Genomic DNA, 23521 nt, shown 5'->3' with positions numbered 1-23521 from the left:
ACATGGACGTGCACACACACGCACGCTGCATGCCCAGGTAGGGCCACGGGGTCTCAGGTACAGCCTGGGGAGTTAATTGTCACCCGGCACCATGCCCAGCGCAGTTAGTGAGGTCACACGTGCAGCAGCCATCCTGAAGCCACCAGGAGCCAGACCCGCTGGGCCAGGGCCCTGCACGCTCTGCTCACGCCACAGGCTGGTGCGCTCACCTGCTCCCCTGCCAGGCCCACGAAGACCCTACAAACGCCAGGATGGTCTGACGGGGAGTTGTGCCTGGCCTTGGCTCCCGCACTCCCCACAGCTACACCCGGGTTGGGGCCCCGGCTCCTCCTCTGCCATCCATGGGAAATACCACCACCTTTGCAAACCAAAGCCCAGCTAGTGGCCTAGTGCGAGCCCGCACCACCCCTGGGGCCAGGCCAGGTGGGACTTGGCTCCACACCTGCGTGGCTCCGCTGGGGAAGGCTGCCCCCCAACCTAGGAGCCTACTTCCTCAGCTGGAAACGGGGGAAGCCCACCTCCCTCCTCCAAGGCTGCTGTGAGGACCGAACAGGTACCAAAGTGAAGGCTCGGGCCTGCCCCCACTGTCAGGGTGCTGCTGTGACCAGGGCACTATCTCAGCACTGCTATACGACACCTGTCCAACCCGCCCCCTGGGGCCACATCTGGGGACATCTGTGGTTGTCACAACTGGGGGGTGCTCCTGGCCCGGAGTGGGTGGAGGCCCAGGACGCTGCTCAGCACCCTGCAGTGCCCAGGACAGCCCCAGGACAGCCCCATACCAGCGAATGAGCTGGCCCTAACATTCATAGTGTCCCAGAAGGGCTCTGTGAGAATCTCCCCAACCAAGCCCCGAGCCCTGTGAGGGCAGGGCCGGTCTGCTCCCTCTGCCCCTAGCGTCCAGCAGAGACATAACTGTAGGCCACTGAGGTGTGGCCTCCTCTCTCTACCACCGTTCCCATCTTCTGTGGCAGCATTTTTTTTTTTAAGACAGAATTTAGCTCTTGCTGCTCAGGCTGGAGTACAACAGCTCAATCTCGGCTCACTGCAACCTCTACCTCCTGGGTTCAAGCGATTCTCCTGCCTCAGCCTCCCAAGTAGCTGGGATTACAGGCATGCACCACCATGCCCAACTAATTTTTTGTATTTAGTAGAGGCAGGGTTTCACCATGTTGGCCAGGCTGGTCTGGAACTCTTGACCTCAGGTGATCCGCCTGCCTCAGCCTCCCAAAGTGTTGGGATTACAGGCGTGAGCCACCGTGCCAAGCTTTTTTTTTTTTTTTTTTTTGAGACGGAGTCTCGCTCTGTCGCCCAGGCTGGAGTGCAGTGGCCGGATCTCAGCTCACTGCAAGCTCCGCCTCCCGGGTTCACGCCATTCTCCTGCCTCAGCCTCCCGAGTAGCTGGGACTATAGGCGCCCGCCACCTCGCCCGGCTAGTTTTTTGTATTTTTTAGTAGAGACGGGGTTTCACCATGTTAACCAGGATGGTCTCGATCTCCTGACCTCGTGATCCGCCCGTCTCGGCCTCCCAAAGTGCTGGCATTACAGGCTTGAGCCACCGTGCCCAGCCGCTTTTTTTTTTTTTAAGACAGGGTCTCACTCTGACGCCCAAGCTGGAGCGCAGCGGTGTGATCTCGGCTCACCGCAACCTCCGCCTGCCACGCTCACGCCTGCCACACCTTCAGTCTCCCAAGTAGTTGGGACTACAGATGCACATGCCACCATGCACAGCTAAGTTTTATATTTTTTGTAGAGAGGGGGTCTCGCTATGTTGCCTAGGCTGGTACTGAACTCCAGGGCTGAGGCAGTCCTCCCACCTTGGCCTCTCAAAGTGCTGGGAGCACAGGCATGAGCCACCGTGCCCGGCCAGCAGTCACTTTGATCTGTGTGGAATCAGATTTTGCAGTCCCTCCTTTTCGTGGGCTGTGTCCTGCTGTGAGCCCTGCCTCGCCCGATCCCTCTGGCCTCCCATGCGCCTTCCACACCTCTGTGGCTCCTGTCTGCACGGGCAGCGAGTGGACCCCTCTGAGTGCCACGGGGAAACGCTATCTCTGTCTCATTCCTGTGGATGGCCAGTGGCCTCGGCCCACTCACGGGTGAATGGGAAATGCTACCACCATTGCAAGCCAAGGCCCGGAACTCAGCACTCAGCCTGCGGCCCGCACTATGGCCTGGCTTCGCTCTGAGGCCCTGGCGTGAGGCTCTCAGACTCTGTCACCACGGATGCCCTCGCCAACCCTCCTTGCCTGCTTTTGCTTTGAGGCCCTGGCGTGAGGCTTCCAGACTCATCTCTCTGTTGCCGCGGATGCCCTCGCCAGCCTTCCCTGCCTGTTTTCACACTTGAGCCGGGGATGGGGGACCGGAGCCTGTGGGGAAGGGAAGCGGGACGGGTCCGGAGGCCCCCCGCCCACCTACGTGTCATCCGACTCGATGGGTTCTCCACGCGCGGCGCCGCCCTGGATGGACTCCATGGCCGTGGAGTAGAGTGCCTTCTGGCCTACTGGCCGCTTCTCGTCTGAGGTGCCCCGGGCGCCCTGCGCCTGCCGCTCGCGCTCGTGCTGGTCGATGTTGTGCACACCCAGCAGTAGGCTGTAGTCCATGATCTTGAAGCTCTCCAGGACCTGGCGGGACAGACGGGCAGGAGCACACCACGCCGTCAGCTGTCTCCACCCCCACCACAGCTCCTGGACCTTATGGGGGCCTCAGCCTGAACAGCTCCGTGGGCTCGGGCGTGAGGGATGGAGTCCCACGGCCATGCAGGGGTGGGGGTTCTAGTATTATCCCGAGGGATGGAGGGGCTGCGGTCACACAGCGGCATCAAGGCGGGCCAGAGTGGGGCTTCCAGCCTCACAGCAGGCCGCCCCAGGCACTGGGACGGGGACTCCCTCCCTGGCTTTGCTCCTTCCTGAGAGACAGGGGGCCAGGCCTATGCTCTGACCAGCCCAGGCCCGTGGGCAAGGACCTGCCAGCCTGACAGGTGACACCTAGGTGCGTGGATGCCCAGGGTAGCCTCGAGGCCCCTCAGTGGTCTGCGCAGTTCTCTGGGGGTGCGGGTCAAGTTCTCAAAAGGGTCGGGGAGCTAGGGGTGGTCAGCAGGGGGTCCTGGGTGGAGTGGGGGAGCTGGGAGGTCCCAGGCTCTGCTCGTGACAGGCTGGGGCCTCCCTCCCTGGCTCCATGGCTCGAAGCTGCCGGGGTGGGGCGGGGACGATGGAGCTAGCACAGGGAGAGGAAGAGCTGCGTGCATCGTTCTTTCCCTGATACGGAGCCGGTGCAGGCTCCACGGGGACAGGAGCCAGACCCCCCATCGGACAGACATGGGCCCTCGCCATGGCCTGCAGAGCAGGTAGTCATCCTGTTTGATAGGTGAGGAAACTGAGGCACAAGCTCTCATGGCTGGCCGGGAGCTCTGGGCTCGTGACCACAGCATCTGAAGGCTGGGCTCTCTTCTCGGGGGGGTGGGGGGACTCTACCACTGTCACCATGTAACCTCCAGAGGAACCGCTTCTTAGCGGTGCAGACACTCCCAACCCCCAAGGGCTGGGTCTGGAGACATAAGTTTTCTGTTTTCTTTGTGAGACAGGGTCTCACAGTGTTGCCCATGCTGGTCTTGAACCCCTGGGCTCAAGCCATCTGCCCGATTCCCAAAGTGCTGGGATCCCAGGCATGAGCCAGTGTCCAACCACGTTTTAGGTTAAGGCCATAAAAGCCTGAGCTGCTTCCGGATCCCACGTTGGGGTGGGGCCTGCTGTGGGCTGCGGGGCAGCTGGGCCTCAGCCTGGCACCCTCCCTGGCCCTGCCTGCCTGGACCGTGGCCTCACCAGGCAGTCCCACCTGCCACCCTCCCTCCCCCGCCCGGGCCGAGCCCTCACCAGACAGTCCCGCTGCAGCGTCTTGACCAGGGCGCTGAAGGTGTCGGCGTCCAGCAGGAGCCCCTCGGGCATGTCCTGCATGAAGTCCAGGTCCTTGTAGGTGGGGAAGCTCTTCTCCTTCTCCTTCTTGCTGGCGCGCCGCTTGTAGGTGGAGCCCTTGAGGTCGAACTTGAGGTGCATCTTGACCACGCGGGGCAGGATGTTGTTCATGACCACCACGCGGATGTTCTTGCCCCCCGACTGCACGCAGTACAGCCCGTAGAACTTGGGTAGCAGCGTCCGCGGGTTCTGGTTAAGGTTCTGCCAGGGGAAGAGGGGACGTCATGGAGGGCGGCCGGGCCACAGACCTGCGGGGGCGGGCAGAGCTGGCCTCTGCCTTAGGGGGCTCATGGATGCCCCTGGTCAGCCCCCCTCTCTCCCCAGAAGCCCTCAGGGACCCCTTTCCTCTGCAGGGGCCCAGCTGACCTTCCCACAGCACCCCGACTCTCACAGGCCACAGGGTCTCCCCGCCCAACTGTGAGCTCCAGGAGAGTCTGTTTCTACAGAGCCAGGCCCCGAGGCAGGCGCTTCTGTTCCATCAGAGGCTTCCACACTCCCTGCCTGCCCACAGGACATCGCCCTGGCTGGGCTCGCCTGTTGGGAGGTCTGGAGGCCGGAAACGCAATGCTCTATCCTAAAATACATACATATACATACATATATGTGTATGCACACACGCACACACACACGCACACACACACATATGTATTTTCTCGAGACAGGGTCTCACTCTGTTGCCCAGGCTGGAGTGCAATGGTGCGATCACAGCTCACTGCAGCCTCAACCTCCAGGGCTCAAACCATCCTCCCAGCTCAGTCTCCCAAAGTCCCAGGACTCCGGGCGTGAGCCCAGCCTCTATGTTGGTTATGCTTTGCTGTGTTGGACTGATCAACTCAGACCTTCACTCCAAATCTGGGTCCCCAGGCACAGGTCTGGGTCCTGCTCTGCCCAGTAGACCCCAAGCGGGCACTGGGTGACCCAGGGGCACCCAAGTGAATCAACAGCTTCCCCTGCCCAGAGCCTCTCAATGACGAACCCAGTGGTTTGCTGCCCAGGTGTCGGGGCTGGGACAGACCCACAGGGAGAGGAGTAGGGGGCACGGCCTCAGGCACCAGCCTGGGCAGGCTCAGCAAACTCCAGCCCCTGGGCCAAATCTGGATGCCACCTATTTTTATAGGGCTGTGAGCTAAGAATGGTTTTTCCAGTTTTAAAAAGTGGAGAGGGCCGGGTGCGGTGGCTCACGCCTGTAATCCTAGCACTTTGGGAGGCCGAGGTGGGTGGATCACCTGAGGTCAGGAGTTGGCCTAGCCAACATGGTGAAACCCCGTCTCTATTAAAAATAAAAATTAGTTGGCCGGGCACGGTGGCTCAAGCCTGTGATCCCAGCACTTTGGGAGGCCGAGACGGGCGGATCACGAGGTCAGGAGATCGAGACCATCCTGGCTAGCACGGTGAAACCCCGTCTCTACTAAAAAAATACAAAAAAAAAAAAAAACTAGCCGGGCGAGGTGGCAGGCGCCTGTGGTCCCAGCTGCTCCGGAGGCTGAGGCAGGAGAATGGCGTGGACCCGGGAGGCGGAGCTTGCAGTGAGCTGAGATCCGGCCACTGCACTCCAGCCTGGGCGACAGAGCGAGACTCCGTCTCAAAAAAACAAAAACAAAAATTAGCTGGGCGTGGTGGCACATGCCTGTAATCCCAGCTACTTTCGAGGCTGAGGCAGGTGAATCGCTTGAACCTGGGAGATGGAGGTTGCAGTGAGCCAAGATTGTGCCATTGCATTCCAGCCTGGGCGACAGAGCAAGACTCCATCTCAAAAAAAAAAAAAAAAAAAAAAAAAAATGGTGAAGAGGCCAGACATGGTGGCTTACGCCTATAATCCCAGCACTTTGGGAGGCCGAGACAGGCAGATCATGACGTCAGGAGATTGAGACCATCCTGACTAACATGGTGAAACCCTGTCTCTACTAAAAATAAAAAAAAAATAGCTGGGCATGGTGGCGGGCGCCTGTAGTCCCACCTGCTTGGGAGGCTGAGGCAGGAGAATGGCTTGAACTTGGGAGGGGGAGGCTGCAGTGAGCCGAGATCGTGCCACTGCACTCCAGCCTGGGCGACAGAGCGAGACTCCATCGCAATAATAAATAAATACATAGATAAATAAATAAGTGGGGAAATAGAGAATAGTCTTTGATGACACGTGACAGTGATATGGAATTTGCATTTCTTTTTTTTTTTTTTTTTTTTTTTTTTTTGAGACGGAGTCTCCCTCAGTGGCCCAGGCTGGAGTGCAGTGGCTGGATCTCAGCTCACTGCAAGCTCCGCCTCCTGGGTTCACGCCATTCTCCTGCCTCAGCCTCCCAAGTAGCTGGGACTACAGGCGCCCGCCACCTCACCCGGCTAGTTTTTTCTATTTTTTAGTAGAGACGGGGTTTCACCGTGTTAGCCAGGATGGTCTCGATCTCCTGACCTCGTGATCCGCCCGTCTCGGCCTCCCAAAGTGCTGGGATTACAGGCTTGAGCCACCGCGCCTGGCCAAGGAATTTGCATTTCTTGGTCTATACATAACACCTATGGGCACACGGCCGTGCCCGTACATTCTCATGTGGTCATGGCGGCTTGGTGCCACCCAGGCAGAGCTGAGCCCTGGAGACACAGGACACTGGCTCGCAGAGCCAAAAACACTCACTCTCTGGGCCTTTAAAGATTGAGTTTGCTGAGCCTGATAGAGGGAGCCCGGGCCCCTCGCTAAGCATCACAGAGAGTGGATGGAGGAGGGCTCAAAGGGGAAACTGAGTCACGGGTTGCACGGCGCTGCCCAGAGCCGGGCAGCAGCTCAGGCCCGGCCACATGGGAGGCGCCCACCTCGTCTGGGCGAGTACCGGAATCCCAGACCAGGGAACACAGCCGCAGCCGCCGGCTCCTCCTCCCGCTCCCGGGGCCTGACGCGCCCTTTCTGTGAGTCACGCGGGGTGAGGGGGGGGCCGGATGGAGCTGCCTCACGCCTGCCCGAGCAGCTGGTCTTTTGTGGGGTGCCAGCCGGTGGCCCGTCCCCTCCTCTCTGGATCCCTCCGAGGCACCCTTGGGCTGCTTGGGCCTCCGTGGCAGCTGAGACACTGTCCACGGGCCGCCGCTTCTGGGGCCCACGGCTCAATAGGGGTGTCGGCCAGGTGGGGATGGGGAGCCAGGCAGGAGCCGATGCCCACCCAGCCCTGCCCGGGGACGGCCCTCAGGGCGTGTGGCCACAGGAGGAAGAGAGGGCAGCTCCTGAACACTGGTGACTGGTGCTGGTGAAGCCTGACGGGGGACCCCCGAGGGTGAGTCCCTGGGGCCCAAGATGCCTCTGGATACGCCCCAAGGACGCCTGCCCAAGCCCCGCAGACACCTGCTCCTGTCGGCCGGGAGAAGGGGGCTGATGGAGGAGCCGCCCACCCCGCAGGGCGGGCCACGCACCATGTAGTAGCCGGGGAGCAGCTTCTGCAGGAACTCGGCCTCCTTGTGCATGACAGTCTTGATGATGAACTCGTCGTCGCTGGTGACGTAGAAGAGGGAGCCGCTGGCACCCGGGTTGGACAGCTCGATCAGCGGCTCATTGCACAGGGAATACTGGAAGCAGAGGAGGCGGGTCAGCGGGCCCCGAGCTGCTGGACACACAGACGGCACTGGCTTCCGTCTGCCCAACAGCCCCAGGACCCGACGACGTGTCGCTGCAATTTACAGATGCGGAAAGAGAGGCTCAGAGAGGGGGAGCGACTTGCCTGAGGCCAGCCAGCAAGGACCGGAGCCTGAGGCCGAGCTGACTCTGCAGCCCGAGGGCTGGCCTGCTAGGACGCACTCCCCAGGCTGCCTCCCGCTCTCGTTAGGAGCAGACACCGGATCGTACGGGGGTGCTGATGTGAGTGGCTAAGAGGTGCTCCCAGCACCCTGCAGCTGGGTGTGGCCACAACGCCAGCTCTCCCCCATGAGTCACAAGCAGAAGCTGTGGGGTGGAACTCAGGGAAGGCTCCCCAGATGGGCGACAGGCAGCTGGAGTACCTGCATATTTGCCCTTCTCTCCTTCCCACCTAGTTCCCTCCTGAGATGCTGATGTGATGGCCAGAACCTCAGCAGCCACACTGGACCAGAAGATAACCTCTGGGATGGAAGCTGCATCTCTGCTGGGCAGGCCCCACTCTGGCCCCTGGCACCCCAGTCCAAGCCCTTCCTCCCCACCTCTCTGCCCCTTTTTCTCAGCCCCTGCTGTTTGTTTCATGATGTGCTGTCTGTCTGCCTCCACGCCCTCTCCTAGACATTCGGCAGTAGGTCTGTGGAGGCGAAAGTTTTTGCATCACTGACACACGACAGGTGCTCTATTTGTTAAGGACGAGAGTGAAGATGAGACCCACGGGCGCTACCCTGAGTCTTCTGGGTATGGAACCAATGAAGTGTGCGTGTGGCTAAGGCCATCTGGGTCACGCCCTGCAAAATCCTAACTGGTCGCAGATGAGGTCAGAGCCAGCTCCCCATCAGCGGAGTGAGGCAGGCCCGCCCAGGGTTAACGCTGGGTCCGTATCTGCCGGACAACAGAAGGGTGGTCTCTGAGTGCTGAGTGCCGCCTGCCCCGCTGGGAAGAACGCTGCTGTGCTAAGCAGGTGGGGGGTGTCCCCAGAGTCAGGAGCGGTGGCAAGTAGAAGCGAGGGGAGGCCAGGCACAGCGGCTCACCCAGCACTTTGCAATCCCAGCACCTTGGGAGGCTGAGGAGGGAGGATCGTTTGAGCCCAGGAGTTCAAGACCAGCCTGGGCAACAGAGCGAGGTCTCATCTGCACTAAAAAACAAAACAAAACAAAGCAAAACACAGGCGTGGTGGTGCACATCTGTGGTCCCAGCTACTTGGGAGGCTGAGGTGGGAGGATCACCTGAGCTCAGGAGGTCGAGGCTGCTGTGAGCTGGGACAGCACCACTGCCCTCCAACTTGGGCAACAGAGTAAGAAAGACTCTGTTTCAAAAAAACCCCAACAAGTGAGGGGAACCACCTTTGGAAAATGCTGGAAGAGCCAGAGGCTTGAGGTGTGAGTTGGGTCCCCAACGCCACACATGCTCTGAGGTGTGAATGTGCTTGGGGGCCAGAGGACGCCGGAAACATGAGGTCACTTCAGGCCCAGGGCCTGGGAATGCCCCCCTCCCTCCTTGGGCTCAAGTCACCACCCCCGCCCTCCACTGCCCGAGGTGGTCTGGGGCCAGGGAACGGCGCCATCAGTTATCACACGTCGGTCAACACAGGCTGGATTCTGTGGAGTCAGCAACGGCCCTGCCAACCTCGGCAGCTCAGAACAGCGAGCGTCCTTCCTCCTGCACGCGCTGCTTCTGCCATGGCCTGGCTGGGAGTGACGGTGCAGGGTGAGAGAGCCGTGTGGGGTGGACTCAGAGGCTGGAGGGAGATCTGTCCAGGCCACTGCTGTCGCCCAGCCCGGCCATCTGCCTGCCTTTCTCCGCCCACAGCCATGAGCCACAAGTATCCACGGGAAACACAGAGCCCACGTGGTTCCTCCACCCTTCCCGCCGCAGCAGGATGCCCTCCAGCCTCCCCGATACAGACGCAGCAGTGCAGAGCGAGGGCGGGTCTCTCCTGGGGCTGGTGCCCTCCCTGGGAGGCCAGGGGACTCTGCCAAGCCCTGGGCCACTGTCCTCAGGTCACCTGCAGCAGGGGATGCCCCACGCAGCTGGAGTGTCCCCCCGAGGCACAAATCACTGCTCCCTCTCCACGGTGGCAGGAGGGGGAGGCTGATCTCACCCGCAGAGCGGAAAACACTGCGGAAAGGCACGTTCGGCTTTGTGCAAACACCACCAACGACGGAAATTCTGAAGCCACACGGCTCATGGCAGTTGCGGGACTGTGGCCTCCATGGGCCTCAGCTGCCACGGGGAAGCAGGCCCCATGAGTGGGTTTCTGAGCCAGACAGTGCCAGGACAACCCCCCAAGGCCTCCTTCGTCGGTGCTGGGGCTCTCGGCAGCCGTGCCACTGACCTCGGCCTCCTCTCCACCCTCCGCTGGCTGCTGGGCAGGGCTGAGCCCCACCCCGCGTCCAACCTCCGCCTTCTCCTTCCTGGCTGTCCTGAGCTGGGGCCTTGCTGGGGCCACCCCTTTTACCAGCGTGGACTGTGACCTCAGCTGTCCAATCAGAGAAGTACCGGCAACCCCCAGTCCCCCCCGAGCCCCACCTGTCCCCACTCAGGTTCAGGGGCCCTGTGGACGGCAACACACACACTGGCCCGTCCTCCCGCCACTGGCTCATGGCCACACGCACACCACAGCCTGGACGGAGGCTGAGGGCCCCCAGGAGAATTCTCACACTCCTGGGACGGATTCGGGGGTCACCAACACCAGGCTGGCCCCCAAGACGCTGTGGGCGCACACCCGGCCTGAGGCCCCGGAATGCGGTCTCATCGGGTTCTAGGCGAGACCCAGACGGCCCAGCTCGGCTTGTATCCGTCCACTCCTGCTAACGGACGCGGGTGCCGTCTCTGCTATGAGCCAGGCCGCCGCCTCCCATTCCCGGCCGCCTCACACGGGGGCGTCCAGGTCACCCGAGGGCCATTTCTAGGCAAAAACCCCAGCTGTCTTTTCACTCCCCACTGCCCTGCCGAGCTCAGGCAAACACTGGGACACTGAAGTCAGGAGGCTGGGCCTTGGTGACACAGCCCAGGGGCATGGTGACTCCCGGGCACCTGAAAAGGGCTGGCGTTCTCGGGGGGTCGCATGTACCCCCGGCTGCAGCACATGCTCATTCTCCCCGGAAGAGCGCAGCCTCGGGCGCTTCCTACAGCCTGAGAGAAACCAAACGCCTGCACGGTCAGCAACCACCACAGGCACAAGGAACCGACCACCGTGGGTGAGGGCAGGATCGGAGAACCACAGGCTCCCGGCCCCGGGGACCGCGCTGCCGTGACAGCCAGAACGCCAACCGCACTCGTCTGCAGAGTTCGCGTTTTCCCTGACACAAAGTCCTCCGAATGACCAGCAGGCTTGGGAAAAGGCCACCCAGAGCTTTGAGAAGTGGTGCTGGCGCTGGTGAGCTCCGGGGCCGCCGCGGTGAGCGCCGCCTTCCACACGCCTCTGTCAGGAGCCCGGATGATGGGCTGCTAGGTCAAAGGGGTTGGCCTAGATTTTGACTTTTCTAACTGGAAACAACAAAGCCACGGCTAGAGCTTGGGAGGCCCGACTCTACGCTGGCCCCCAGTGGCACCCACGTCCCAGGGCCTTGTTTTTTTTTTTTTTTTTTTTTTTTTTTTTTGAGACAGAGTCTCGCTCTGCCGCCCAGGCTGGAGTGCAGTGGCCGGATCTCAGCTCACTGCAAGCTCCGCCTCCCGGGTTCCCGCCATTCTCCTGCCTCAGCCTCCCCAGTAGCTGGGACTACAGGCGCCCGCCACCTCGCCCGGCTAGTTTTTTGTATTTTTTAGTAGAGACGAGGTTTCACCGTGTCAGCCAGGATGGTCTCGATCTCCTGACCTAGTGATCCGCCCGCCTCGGCCTCCCAAAGTGCTGGGATTACAGGCTTGAGCCACCGCGCCCGGCTTCAGGGCCTTGTTCTAACCCTAAGTCTGAAGATGGGTCAGTCACTTTGGCACCAGGCTGCAGAAGACTGTACCATCTCTTTGGTGAGCGGACGCTTTGATGACAAGACCCGCATGACAAGGAATGGAGGAGGCTCCCAGCCAACGCCAGCCAGGACAGAGTTCCGCAGCCGCCAGCGATGTGAGCTTGGAGGCCGATCCCTCCCCCTTCCCCAGAGAGACTCACGGAGACCCCGGCCCCGAACCTCACCACAACCCTACACCAGGAACCCAGGGAGGCTGCCCCCAGTGCCTGACCCACAGACCCTCCGACACCCAACACATGTTCTGTTTCAAGCCAGGAAGTCCGTAATAGCAAATACGCTTACCAAGTAATCGTCTGGCCGGATCCCGAAGAGCTCCCGGAAGTAGCGGAAGGCGACAGGTGCATAGGTCTTGAAACGGAAGTCCTGGAAGTGGTGGGCGGGGGTGAGGTTGCTGCCTTCACTGTGGAGGAAGGACAGGAGGAAGCCTGTGAGGGGGGTGGGCACCTCTCCCCCACCCCTGCCATGGCCCCTCCTAGTGCCTCTAGCGGCTCAGCTCCAAGGCTTCCTGGAAATGGCCCAATCCCACAAGCAACATGGGGCTCCTGATGGAACTGTCCCCCAGTAACCACCCTCTCTTCTTTCATTAACAATGGGGCCCACAGTGTTGGTCAGGCACATGGCTGCCAAGAATAGGACCACACCGCCCTAGGCTCTTGCAGCTTGGTGTGGTCATGTGACTGCACCCAGCCAATGACACAAGTGCAGCAGAAACACTGGTTATGTTCTAAAGGGAAGGGTTGTGTTGTTCTCCTTCTCTTTCCTCCTGTGGCTGGAATGCAGCCGTGATGGCAGGAGCCTGGGCAGCCACCTGGGGCCACCGGTCACAGAGCTGTATATTGAGGATGGTGGTGTGGGGTGACCAGAAGGATCCCAGGACCCCAACACCATGGAGCCTCCTGACCAGCCCTGCACTGCCCGCTGGTATTTGTAGATTAGAAAAGAGCTAACTTCTATCTTTTCTTTTTCCTGTTTTTTTTTTTTTTTAAACGGAATCTCGCTGTGTCACCCAGGCTAGAGTGCAGTGGCCGGATCTCAGCTCACTGCAAGCTCCACCTCCCAGGTTTACGCCATTCTCCTGACTCAGCCTCCTGAGTAGCTGGGACTACAGGCGCCTGCCACCTCGCCCGGCTAGGGTTTTTTTTTTGTATTTTTTAATAGAGACGGGGTTTCACCGTGTTAGCCAGAGGGTCTTGATCTCCTGACCTCGTGATCCGCCCGTCTCGGCCTCCCAAAGTGCTGGGATTACAGGCTTAAGCCACCGTGCCTGGCCTCTTTTTCCTGTTCTTAAACTGCTTTTACACTGGGTCTCTGATTTAGCAGCACACCAATGTCCTGGCGGACAGAGGGCCAGAGCCCAAGGCCAAGGAGGCGCCAGGAGGGGCCAGGTGCTGCTTTCAGCAGAGAAGGGCGCTCAGGACGGGCCACTCCATATCACAGCCACACGTGTGCCGGGTGAGGCCTGAGGCTCCGGGGCCCAGCCCACCTGGGGAAGAAGATGCTCTCCACCACGTAGAAGTCCTGCATGAGCACATCGCGCTCGGGCTTGGAGCTCAGGTGGCCTACAGTGTAGCCGATGCCCAGCTGGATGGCGCCCTTCAGGGTAGAGGAGGTGGTCTGCGGGGAGACCAGAGCGTCAGGGCCCCCGGCTGCTCCCCGCGCTGCCCTGCACCCGCTGTGTGCACCAGGGGGTGGAGACCGTGTCCAGCTGCAGCTCGGGACCCCGCACCTGCCAACCCCCTCCCGGTGGCCCCCGGGGTCGCCTGTCCTGCTGCTGTTGAGCCATGGACATCAGGCCAGGGGGTGAAGCCACCCTCCCTTGGGCCACACAGCCAGGACAGGGCTTGGCTGTGACTGCTGCACCGCGTCACTCAGCCCTCCAGTCCTGTTGGCTAGCTAGGTTCTAGAAGGTTCTCACATTTTGAAACAGCTCCAACCTAGCAAGGGTTGGTTCACTGTCAGGGTTTGCTTTTAGGGGGTACCGTTTACAGCGAGATGCCCAGATCACTTTCACGTCTTCAGATGCGGGTTCCTGCTAGCTGCTTTCTAAGTAATGCACGTGGTCACACTGGGCAACCCATATGGCCGCTCTGTGCTTCAGTTTCCCTGCCTGTAGACAGGGACGGGTACAATGGTTCTGGCCCTCTTGGGGACATGGTGTCAGCTGCTGTTATTATTATTTTTATTTGTTTATTTTTTGAGACAGGCTCTTGCTGTGTCACCCAGGCTGGAGTGCAGTGGCGCAATCTCAGCTCACTGCAAGCTCCACCTCCTGGGTTCACACCATTCTCCTGCCTCAGCCTCCCAAGTAGCTGGGACTACAGTCGCCCGCCACCACGCCCAGCTAATTTTTTGTATTTTTAGTACAGACGGGGTTTCACCATGTTAGCCAGGATGGTCTCGATCTCCTGACCTCGTGATCCACCCGCTTCGGCCTCCCAAAGTGCTGGGATTACAGGCGTGAGCCACCGCGCCTGGCCGTTATTTTATTTTATTTTTTTTTTGAGACAGAGTCTTGCTCTGTTGCCCAGGCTGGAGTGCAGTGGGGCAATCTCGGCTCACTGCAGCCTACGCCTCTCAGGTTCCAGTTATTCTCTGCCTCAGCCTCCCGAGTAGCTGGGATTACAGGCACGTGCCACCACACCTGACTAATAATTTTTTTGTATTTTTAGTAGAGACAAGGTTGCGCCATGTTGCCCAGGCTGGTCTCCAACTCCTGACCTCAGGATCCTCCCGCCTCAGCCTCCCAAAGTGCTGGAATTCCAGGCGTGAGCCACTGCGCCCTGCCAGCTGCTGTTATATTTGCCACCAGCATTGTCAGCATTATTCTCACTGTGTGCTCTCGGGGCCATGTTCACGTCAGCCCTGGGAAGCCGGGCCCATACCTCTGGTCTCTAACTCTGGCCTCCGGTTCTCCCGTCGCAGGTGCGAGGGGCAGGGAGGGAGGTCGGGAGCTGGTTTCTGCCACTGCCCAGGTTCGGTCGCTGCCTCCCTCCTAAACCACACTCTGGGTGGTGGGGGTCTGGCCTGCACCTTCACCTCCCCGAGATGTCACGGACAGAACAGACATGTGCCCGGAGATAACGTACAAATGGCCCTGAAGCCCGCAAAGACGCTCCATGTCACTGGGTACCAAGGGAAAGCAAATCAAACCACAGGGAGGCCGTGCGCGGTGGCTCACACTTGGAATCCCAGCCACTCGGGAGGCCGGGGTGGGAAGATCGCCTGAGCCTAGGAGTTCGAGACCAGCCTGGGCAACATGGCAAAACCCCTGTCTCTACAAAAACAAACGAACAAAAAAACACCTTGAAGAGACACCACCTCACACCCACCCACGAGGACGCCAGAATCAGAGACAACAATCACGAGGGCTGGTGAGGATGCGGGGACACCGGGCCTCAGTCACCGCTGCTGGGCGTGGAAAATGGTACAGCGGCTGCGGAGAACAGTGTGCAAGTTCCTCAAAAGTGACACTGAGTTACACGTGACTTGGCAATTCTGCTCCTGGGTGTCTGCCCAAGACAAACGAACACACGTATCCACACACAGACTCACACACACGTGCCCTCAGCAGCACAATTCACAACGGCCAGGAGTGTGAACCACGCCAGCGTCCACGACGCAGCAAAGGACAAGCGCAGCACAGGCGCCCCACGTGCCAGAACACGACTCAGCCGTGAACAGGAGCGAGGCTCTGCCACGGGCCCCAGTGCGAATGAACCCTGAGGACGCCACGCTCAGTGAGATGCCAGACACAGAAAGCCACACAGCGTGTGATTCTATTTCCATGAAACGTCCAGGACAGGCCAATCCACAGAGCCAGGAAAGGGATGCGGGGTGCCGGGGCTGGGAGTGGGGGATGGGGGCGACTGCTAATGGGGACAGGGGTGCTATTTGAGCTGATGGAATGTTCTGGAATTAGAGGTGATGGCTGCACAACTCTGCAAATGCACTAAAAGTCACTTACTGCACACTTTAAAGGCTGAATTGTACAGTATATGAATCACATCTCAGTAACAGTTATTTTTGAAGAAACAAGCCCTAGGTGGGGGTGGGAACAGAGCGGGGGTCAGGCTTCCCACCAACACGGTGTGAGCCAGGCCAGCCTCAGAGTGTCCCGTTCACCGCCCGAGGTGGTGGCGGGGACCGTAACCCCTCTCCCTCACCAGGGCCGGGAGCCCAGGCTCTGCCCAAGGTTTCAAGGACTCAGAGCCGGGCAGACATTGCAGCCAGGCTGAGCCACGGAGCACACTGCCCAGCCGCCCGGCAAGGACAGCAACTGAGGACTCGAGTCTCTGCCCTACACAGCCCACACCTGTCCCTGTGCAGACCCTGGTTTGTGTCGGGGGTGACGGGCCCCATCGATGGTACCAGTGGGAACTCCCACCCCTCCGCTCCCTCCCGCTCCCCCCAGCCAGCTAAGGGGAGCCAAGGAACCTTCTTGTAGGTGGTTTCGCCGGATGCGTCCACACCTCGATGGCCCAGCTTCTTCCCATGGCCAGGGCCCGGCTGTGCCGTCATCGACAGGGCCTGGGAAGAGGAAGCAGGAAGCGTTAACTCCGCGAGGAGCACACCCACCGGGGCAGGGTGTGCTCTGAAACCCTGGGAAGAAAGAGTTTAGTGGTTGGGCCCAGCAGGGGTGCACAGGGCAGGGGGCAGGTCCGGGCAACTCCGAGATGCAGCAGGAGGTCCCTCACCCACGGGCGCCTAGTGGGCTGGCTGGGGCCCCTCAGTGTCCCACACTGGACACCCAGAAGCGCTCACTCCGTGGTGGAGACCTCTGGGTCCTCAAGAAGGGAAAGAGGATTGGGCAGCCCCAGCCCCCTAACTTCAGGGTCTCCCCCAGGTGCTGTGGACACTGGGGCTGGACTGTTCTTTGGGGTGCTGAGCAGCATCCCTGGCCTCCACCCACTCCATCCCAGGAGCACCTCCCAGTTGTGACAACCACAGATGTCCCCACACAACTCTGTGAATGTACCAAAAGTCATTTACTGCACACTTCAGAGGGTGAGCTGTATAGCATGTGAATCACATCTCAGGAAAGTGGGTATTTTTTAAAAACAGGACTGCGGGCACCTGTAGTCCCAGCTACTCAGGAGGCTGAGGCAGGAGAATGGTGTGGACCCGGGAGGCGGAGCTTGCAGTGAGCCGAGATTGAGCCACTGCACTCCAGCCTGGGCGACAGAGCGAGACTCCGTCTCAAACAAAAACAAAAACAAAAAAACAGGACTGAGGTGGGGGTGGGAACACAGCGGGGGTCAGGCTTCCTGCCAACACGGTGTGAGCCAGGCCAGCCTCAGAGCATCCCATCCACCACCTGAGGTGCTGGTGGGAGTCGTAACCCCTCTTCCTCACCAGGGCCCCTAACTGTTGGACCCCTGGGCTGGAAGGATTGTAAAGAGCATCTCGTCCTTGAGGGAGACAGTCTCACTGGCCAGGGTCAGGCCCGGCTCCTACAAGCTGTCGGGCAGCACAGGCATACCAGCACATGGATGAGCTGCTGACCCCAGGGGGCCTCAGCCTGCTACCCTCGTGGGAGCCTGAAGGGACACAGAGGCCAACCAAGGAGAACAGCCCCGCCTGGCACCATCATTTAAAGAGCACCACTGCGTTTGCTAGGAGAAGCCACGGACCCTCCACTGGCCAGACCCCATCCCACTGCTATCGGCCCCAGGGACGCTCCTGCAGCCCTGACCCCTGCCCTGCCCTCCCTCCGCAGCCGACGCTGCTCAGCCATGTTCCATGCATTCTCCCAGGCGGCCGCCAGGGGGCAGACTCTCCCCAGTAATTCATCCCGCCACCCGCGCCACCCTCCACACTGCCCCTAGGCCGGGGGACTCTGAAGAAGGATCCCAGGGTCCCAGGCCTGGTGGACAAAGCCCTCCCAGCTCTGGCTATGGACGCAGGGCTCAAGGGCGGCACAGGTGGGGCGGGTGCCTTGGGGACTCCTCCTGGGAATGGGGCTCAGGATACAGGTGCCCTGAGGACTGCAAGTGGGAAAACAGGAGATGCAGCAGCTAGAGCGCCCTCGGGGGACGGCCCACCCCACCGCGCCCACTGGGGCTAGGAAGAAGGCCACTAGGTGCCATGGGGCTGGCAGAAGCTGCAAAGGGAGGGCCACTGTGCAGAGAAAGCTCTCCGGAGAAGACAGGCAGCAATGACAGGGCATGGAAAGGACCCATCTACACGCACATGTGCACACACACAGGCAAACATGCACACCGGCAAACACACGTGCACACGTGCACACAGGCAAACATGCACACAAGCAAACACACGTGCACACGTGCACACAAACATGCACACCGGCAAACACGTGCACACACGCACACAGGCAAACACACGTGCACAGACGCACACACAGGCAAACATGCACACAGGCAAACATACGTGCACGCACACACAGGCAAATATGCACACTGGCAAACACGTGCACACACGCACACAGGCAAACACACGTGCACACAGGCAAATATGCACACAGGCAAACACACGTGCACACGCGCACACAGGCAAACATGCACACCAGCAAACACATGTGCACACGCACACACAGGCAAACATGCACACCGGCAAACACACGTGCACACGCGCACACAGGCAAACATGCACACAAACGTGCACACACACACAGGCAAACATGCACACCGGCAAACACACGTGCACACGTGCACACAGGCAAACATGCACACAAGCAAACACACGTGCACACGTGCACACAAACATGCACACCGGCAAACACATGTGCACACATGCACACAGGCAAACACATGTGCACAGACGCGCACACAGGCAAACATGCACACAGGCAAACATACGTGCACACGCACACACAGGCAAACATGCACACTGGCAAACACGTGTACACACGCACACAGGCAAACACACGTGCACACAGGCAAACATGCACACAGGCAAACACACGTGCACACGCGCACACAGGCAAACATGCACACAAACGTGCACACACACAGGCAAACATGCACACAAACACACGAGCACATGCGCACACAGGCAAACATGCACACAGGCAAACACGCACACAGGTAAACACACGTGCACACAGGCAAACACGTGCACACGCGCACACAAGCAAACATGCACACTGGCAAACACACGCACACACAGGCAAACATGCACACCGGCAAACACACATGCACACAGGCAAACGCACACAGGCAAACATGCACACCGGCAAACACACGTGCACACAGGCAAATGCACACAGGCAAACGCGCACACGCACACAAACACACACACGTAGGCTGCACACAGCCTGTGCACTACGCCTGTGTGGCTCACAGACACCGATGGTATGGGTGGAGCTGGTAGCCTCGGGCATCGCCCTCTGGGCAGCATCTGACCCTCCAGCTGGGTCTTCCATTCCTGCCCCCAGTGCCCCTGTGAGAGCTGCTCTCTCCCCACCGCCCACCCCCCAGAGTCCTGGCTCCACGTGGCCTGGAACCCAGAGAAGCCCTTCCTGCCCCTGCAGCCCTGACCAGGCACCCCTGCCACTGGGGGCGCGGCCCCTCAGATGCGGGGCCCCCTCCTCCATCACAGAATTTCACCCTGACCTCTCAAGACGCGGCTGGCACAGACCTCATGTTCATCCTGCCTGTGGACACTGGATGGCATCTGGGGCCCAGAAAGGTGCGGTGAGCTGCCTCAGGCCACACAGCTTCTCCGTGGGTAGGGAGGAAGCGGTCAGGGTGGGGACCCCAGGCCCTTCGTCCCCTCCAGACACTCACCTCTGTTGGGGCCGCCTTCTTCTGAGCCAAACCTGCAGAAGAGACAAACCGGTATCAGACAGGAAACTGGGGACCCCCCAGGAGCCCTGGGCCCAGCCCCCGGCCCACTTCCTGGCCCCCCAGGCCTGGCGTGTGTAACTCCGCATGGGGCCTGTCTCAAGGCTACACACATGTGAAGACATGGACTGAGTGTGCTGGGAGGATGTGATGAGGGTGGGGGCCACTGAGACCTGCCATGGTCACCCTGGTTGGCGGTCACTGGGGCCTAGAGCAGGGCAGAGGCTTTGTAGCTTCAGGGAGGTGGGCAGCCAGTGACGCCCAGGCTTGGCACCCACCATGAAGGGCCTGGGGCTTGGACCTGCCTGGAGGAGGGGAGGGGAAGTGGGGAGCAAACTTCCCCCGGCTCTTGACCCCCTTCATGCCCAGACATCAGGTTCTGGGCAGTCACCGGCCGAGCAGGTCTGAACTGACCAAGCCCCGCTTCCCCAGAGGCAGGTGCCAGGAGAGGCTCGGGCATGGGGAAATCAGGTGCCAGCGTGGGGAGTGAGGGGTGCAGGCCCCTGCTGGGGCGAGGGCAGGCTGGAGTTGTGGGGAGTGCCCAGCAGCACCCAAGCAACTGCAGTCAGTGGGAGTTGGCCAGGGGTCCCCAGGGCGGCGCCCTCCCCATCCCTCTCCAGGGTGAGGTTTGTGGAACAATAAGGGAGCCTGCGAGGAGACCCCCAGCCCTGCCCTGGGTCCTGGGCCCACAGCCTCCAGTCAGCGCCTGCAGCAGGGCCTGGGCCGCAGCTCCAGAGAGGACGAGAGACGAGAGGGGCCTGCTGGGTTCAGCTCCAGAGAGGACGACAGGGGCCTGCTGGGTTGAGCCAAAGCTCCCTCCACACGAGGAGGCTGGGACGAGGGGAACAGGCGAGACTCGGCTCCTAGGACCCAGGACCACATTCGCAACCCTGGCTCCCAGCAGCGGGGCCCTGGGGTCCTCATCTGGAGAATGGGAACAGACTCGACAGCTGTGATTACGGGCCCTGAGACCGACGGGAGATGATCCTGGGGGACTTGGGAGTCCGATGTCCTCACAGGGTCCTCACGAGAGGAGGTGGGCGGGTGAGTCAGAGAGAGAGGGGAAGAGGCTGTGCCGTGGCTGTGATGGGGGAGGAAGGAACCTGAGCCGACAGGTGTGGGTGCCTCTAGACGCTGGGAAAGGCAGGAAACGGATTCTCCTCTGCAGCCTCTGGTGGGCCCAGCCCTGCCCACAGCTTGACTCTAGCCCGGTGAGGCCCTGTTCTGGGGTCAGACTCCTGGCCCGGGAGCCCTGAGGTGGGAAGTGGTGTCGGTGACTGCAGGGAGCGCACGCACTGGCATCCACCACGCGGGCCCTGGGCAGACCTGGCCTCGCCCTCAAGGGGCTCACGGTCCACAGGGGTGGGCGCAGGGCTAGGTGTTTGATGTGGGGTGACAGGTGGGGTGCGGATCAGCAAGGGAGGCTTCCCTGGGCTGGTCGTGTCTGAGCTCAGTGCCGAACAAGGATGCCGGGGGAGCGGGAGGGATCCAGGCGGAGGGAGCCGCGGCGCAAAGGTCACACAGTGGCTGAGGCGGCCGCGCTGCTGCACGGATCACAGCAGCGTTCTCCAGGCTCACACAGAGGCGGCTGCCGAAGGGGAGCGCCTCCCTGTTGGATTCCAACGCTGGCACCACCCGGGGCCCAGGGCATGGAGACAAATGTGTCTTGAATCACACAGGGGCTGTGGGGCAGGGCCGACTCCGCCCCAGCACTGCCTGTACCTTCTCACTCCCTTCCCCAGTCCTAGAGGAACAGGCTGAGGGTCGGGGAAGGGAGGGCTGGCCAAGGTCCTGCAGCCGGGGGTGCTGAGGCAGGCCCTCAAAGGGGATTATTATGAGCCCGTGGAGACGCTCGGGCTGCGCCTGGATGCGGGCAGGAGGGTGTGGCACGTGCCCTGCTCCGTGGGGCTCGGCCCTCTGGCTGCCTCGCTGCTCTGGGCTGGGCAGCAGTGCATTGGAACTGGTCTGGCCCTGGCTTCCAGGCCGGCTGAGGTGAGCAGGGGAGGCCAGGACACGTGAGGGGCCAACTGGGCGAGGTTCAGGGAGGTGCAGACAGGTAAGGAGGTGGCTGTGGAGTCCGGAGTGCAGACGGGGACCGTCGGGGGTGGGGACCCGGCTGGGGGGGGACCGGGGAGAGGGGACGGAGGAGAATTTCCCGAGACAAGAAGTCTTTCTGGACCAGGGCCTCACAAAGCCAGCAGAGCGCGGAGGGAGGGAGCCCCTCTGTTCTAAGACTCGGAAAGAGACTGTCAGAGGGAGGGGTGAACCCACCCAAGGTCACGCCGAAGGAGAGTCAAACCCGGGCCTGGGTCATCGACGCCCCGCCCTGTCAGCCCTGCCAGTGCCCCTCGGCCCCCTGCGCTGCTCTCAGTGGGTGCACGGGAGACCCACATGTGTCCCATCTAGAGGCCGCGCCCGGCGACCGCCCTGCCATCTGAAAATACGTCCACCGCAGGCGCTGAAGGCACTGAAGGCACGGCTTTGCTCTGCTGCCAGGTCAGAACCGCCAGGGACCCGGCGAAAGCACGAGGTGGAAAACTTTGCTGGGGTCAGGAGCCTCGGAGCAAGGGGCATGCCGGGGAAGGGGCCGGGGTCAGGAGCCCGGGGCAGCAGCAGGCCGGGGAAGGGGCCGGGGTCAGGAGCCCGGGGCAGCGGCAGGCCGGGGAAGGGGCCGGGGTCAGGAGCCCGGGGCAGCGGCAGGCCGGGGAAGGGGCCGGGGTCAGGAGCCCGGGGCAGCGGCAGGCCGGGGAAGGGGCCGGGGTCAGGAGCCCGGGGCAGCGGCAGGCCGGGGAAGGGGCCGGGGTCAGGAGCCTGGGGCAGCGGCAGGCCGGGGAAGGGGCCGGGGTCAGGAGGCTTAGGGCAGGCCGGGGAGGGGGCCGCATCCGAGACGCTGGTGGGGCCCTGTTGTCGTGATCAGTCCCCATGCCTGCCTGGGGGTGCGGGGTTGGACAGTGTCCCCCCGACGTTCACGTCCTTCCAAGAACCTCAGCCTGCAACCTTATTTGGAAAGACAGTCTCTGCTGATGTCACTGGGTAAGATGAGGTCGTGCCGGAGTAGGGTGGGCCCTGGATCTGCTGCTGTCCTTATAAGAGAAGCCGCTCGGAGAGGCCAAGATGCCATGTGGGGTGGAGGCGGGGAGGGCACAGCTCCTGCAGGCCCAGAGACGCCAAGGATGCCCGGAGGCACGCGGAGCAGAGGGGCGTGAAGCTTCTCCACGGTGGGTCGGGAGGGTGCAGCCCTGCCCACTCCTGGACCTCGGGCTTCTGGCCTCCAGAGCAGAGCCAGAACAAATGCCTGTTCCAGGCTTGCTGCTCCAAGCCCCCCAGTCCCAGGGACTTTGTCTGGGCAGCCGAGGACCTCACACCGGGCGTGGCCCTCCAGTGCGGACCCCGGCCCTGCACGGGAGGGGCGTACTTCTCGAGGCAGCCAGAACAGCGGAAGGGTCCTCCCCTCGGGCCACCTGGGCGCCCTGCGGGGCTGGGTGGGCACCTGGAAGGGCCATGGAAGGAACTGGGGGACGGACCGCGGTGCTCACTGCAGGGGCGGGGGCGGGGACGGAGGGAGGGAGGTAACTCAGGATTCCGCTGCCTGCCCTGGTGCAGGGAAGGACGGGGCTGCTTCTCCGTCCTTCCAGAGGACAGGGCTGGTCGCCCCAGGTCTCTGACAGGCCACACAGGGCCTGCTCTGGGCTGCAGGGGGCGGAAGGTGCTGGATGCTGACGTGATGTTTGGGTTGGCGCCCTGGAGCAGAACAATTCACGGTTTTACGTCCAGGGTGTGGGGGAAGGAAAAGAAGAGAGGGCAGGAAGCCAGTGGTGGGCCGGGGCGGGATATTCCAGACCTCATCGGGGGCCTGGGCGTCCCCCTGCTCGGCCTGTCTGGGGCCTCCCTGCCCACAGTCCTGACTCTACTCCTGAAACCGCCCCTCTGGGGCTCCCCCACACCCACTTGGGTGACTCAGCTGTTTTCCTCAGTGGCCCCGAGGCTGAGAGGTCACAGCCCTCGGGTCCACCCCTGCCCGGACTCTCCCAGGCTCCCTACTGCCCAGGGACCGAGTGGACACGGTGAGGCCCTCCAGACCCGGCACTGCTGACCTCACCAGGCACCTCAGGGTCACCTGCATTGGGTCTAGGCCCCTTGCCTCAGTTTCCCTTCCTGGTTCCACATCTTCACCTGCCC

The 23521-nt window shown here is 61.5% G+C and overlaps 1 protein-coding gene across 7 annotated transcripts in view; it reads right to left on the bottom strand.

Annotated features, from left to right (window-relative positions):
- PIP5K1C (phosphatidylinositol-4-phosphate 5-kinase type 1 gamma) overlaps positions 1–23521 on the bottom strand; it is a 67438-nt gene that overhangs the window by 19738 nt on the left and 24179 nt on the right. For 5 of the 7 annotated variants that reach the window (XM_050770242.1, XM_050770244.1, XM_050770245.1 and 2 more), the window contains exons 2-8: positions 19286–19317; positions 15975–16067; positions 13024–13154; positions 11823–11940; positions 7356–7508; positions 3870–4169; positions 2416–2621 (exon numbers count right to left, since the gene is read on the bottom strand). In XM_050770242.1, coding sequence (XP_050626199.1) covers positions 2416–2621; positions 3870–4169; positions 7356–7508; positions 11823–11940; positions 13024–13154; positions 15975–16067; positions 19286–19317 — 1033 coding nt within the window. The other 2 variants (XM_050770246.1, XM_050770247.1) reach the window with 2 other exon arrangements.

This window comes from Macaca thibetana, chromosome 19 (assembly GCF_024542745.1).
Source record: "Macaca thibetana thibetana isolate TM-01 chromosome 19, ASM2454274v1, whole genome shotgun sequence".
Classification (NCBI taxonomy): Eukaryota; Metazoa; Chordata; class Mammalia; order Primates; family Cercopithecidae; genus Macaca; species Macaca thibetana.
Note: the sequence above shows the minus strand (reverse complement) of the source record. Positions and strands in the feature narration are given on the sequence as shown.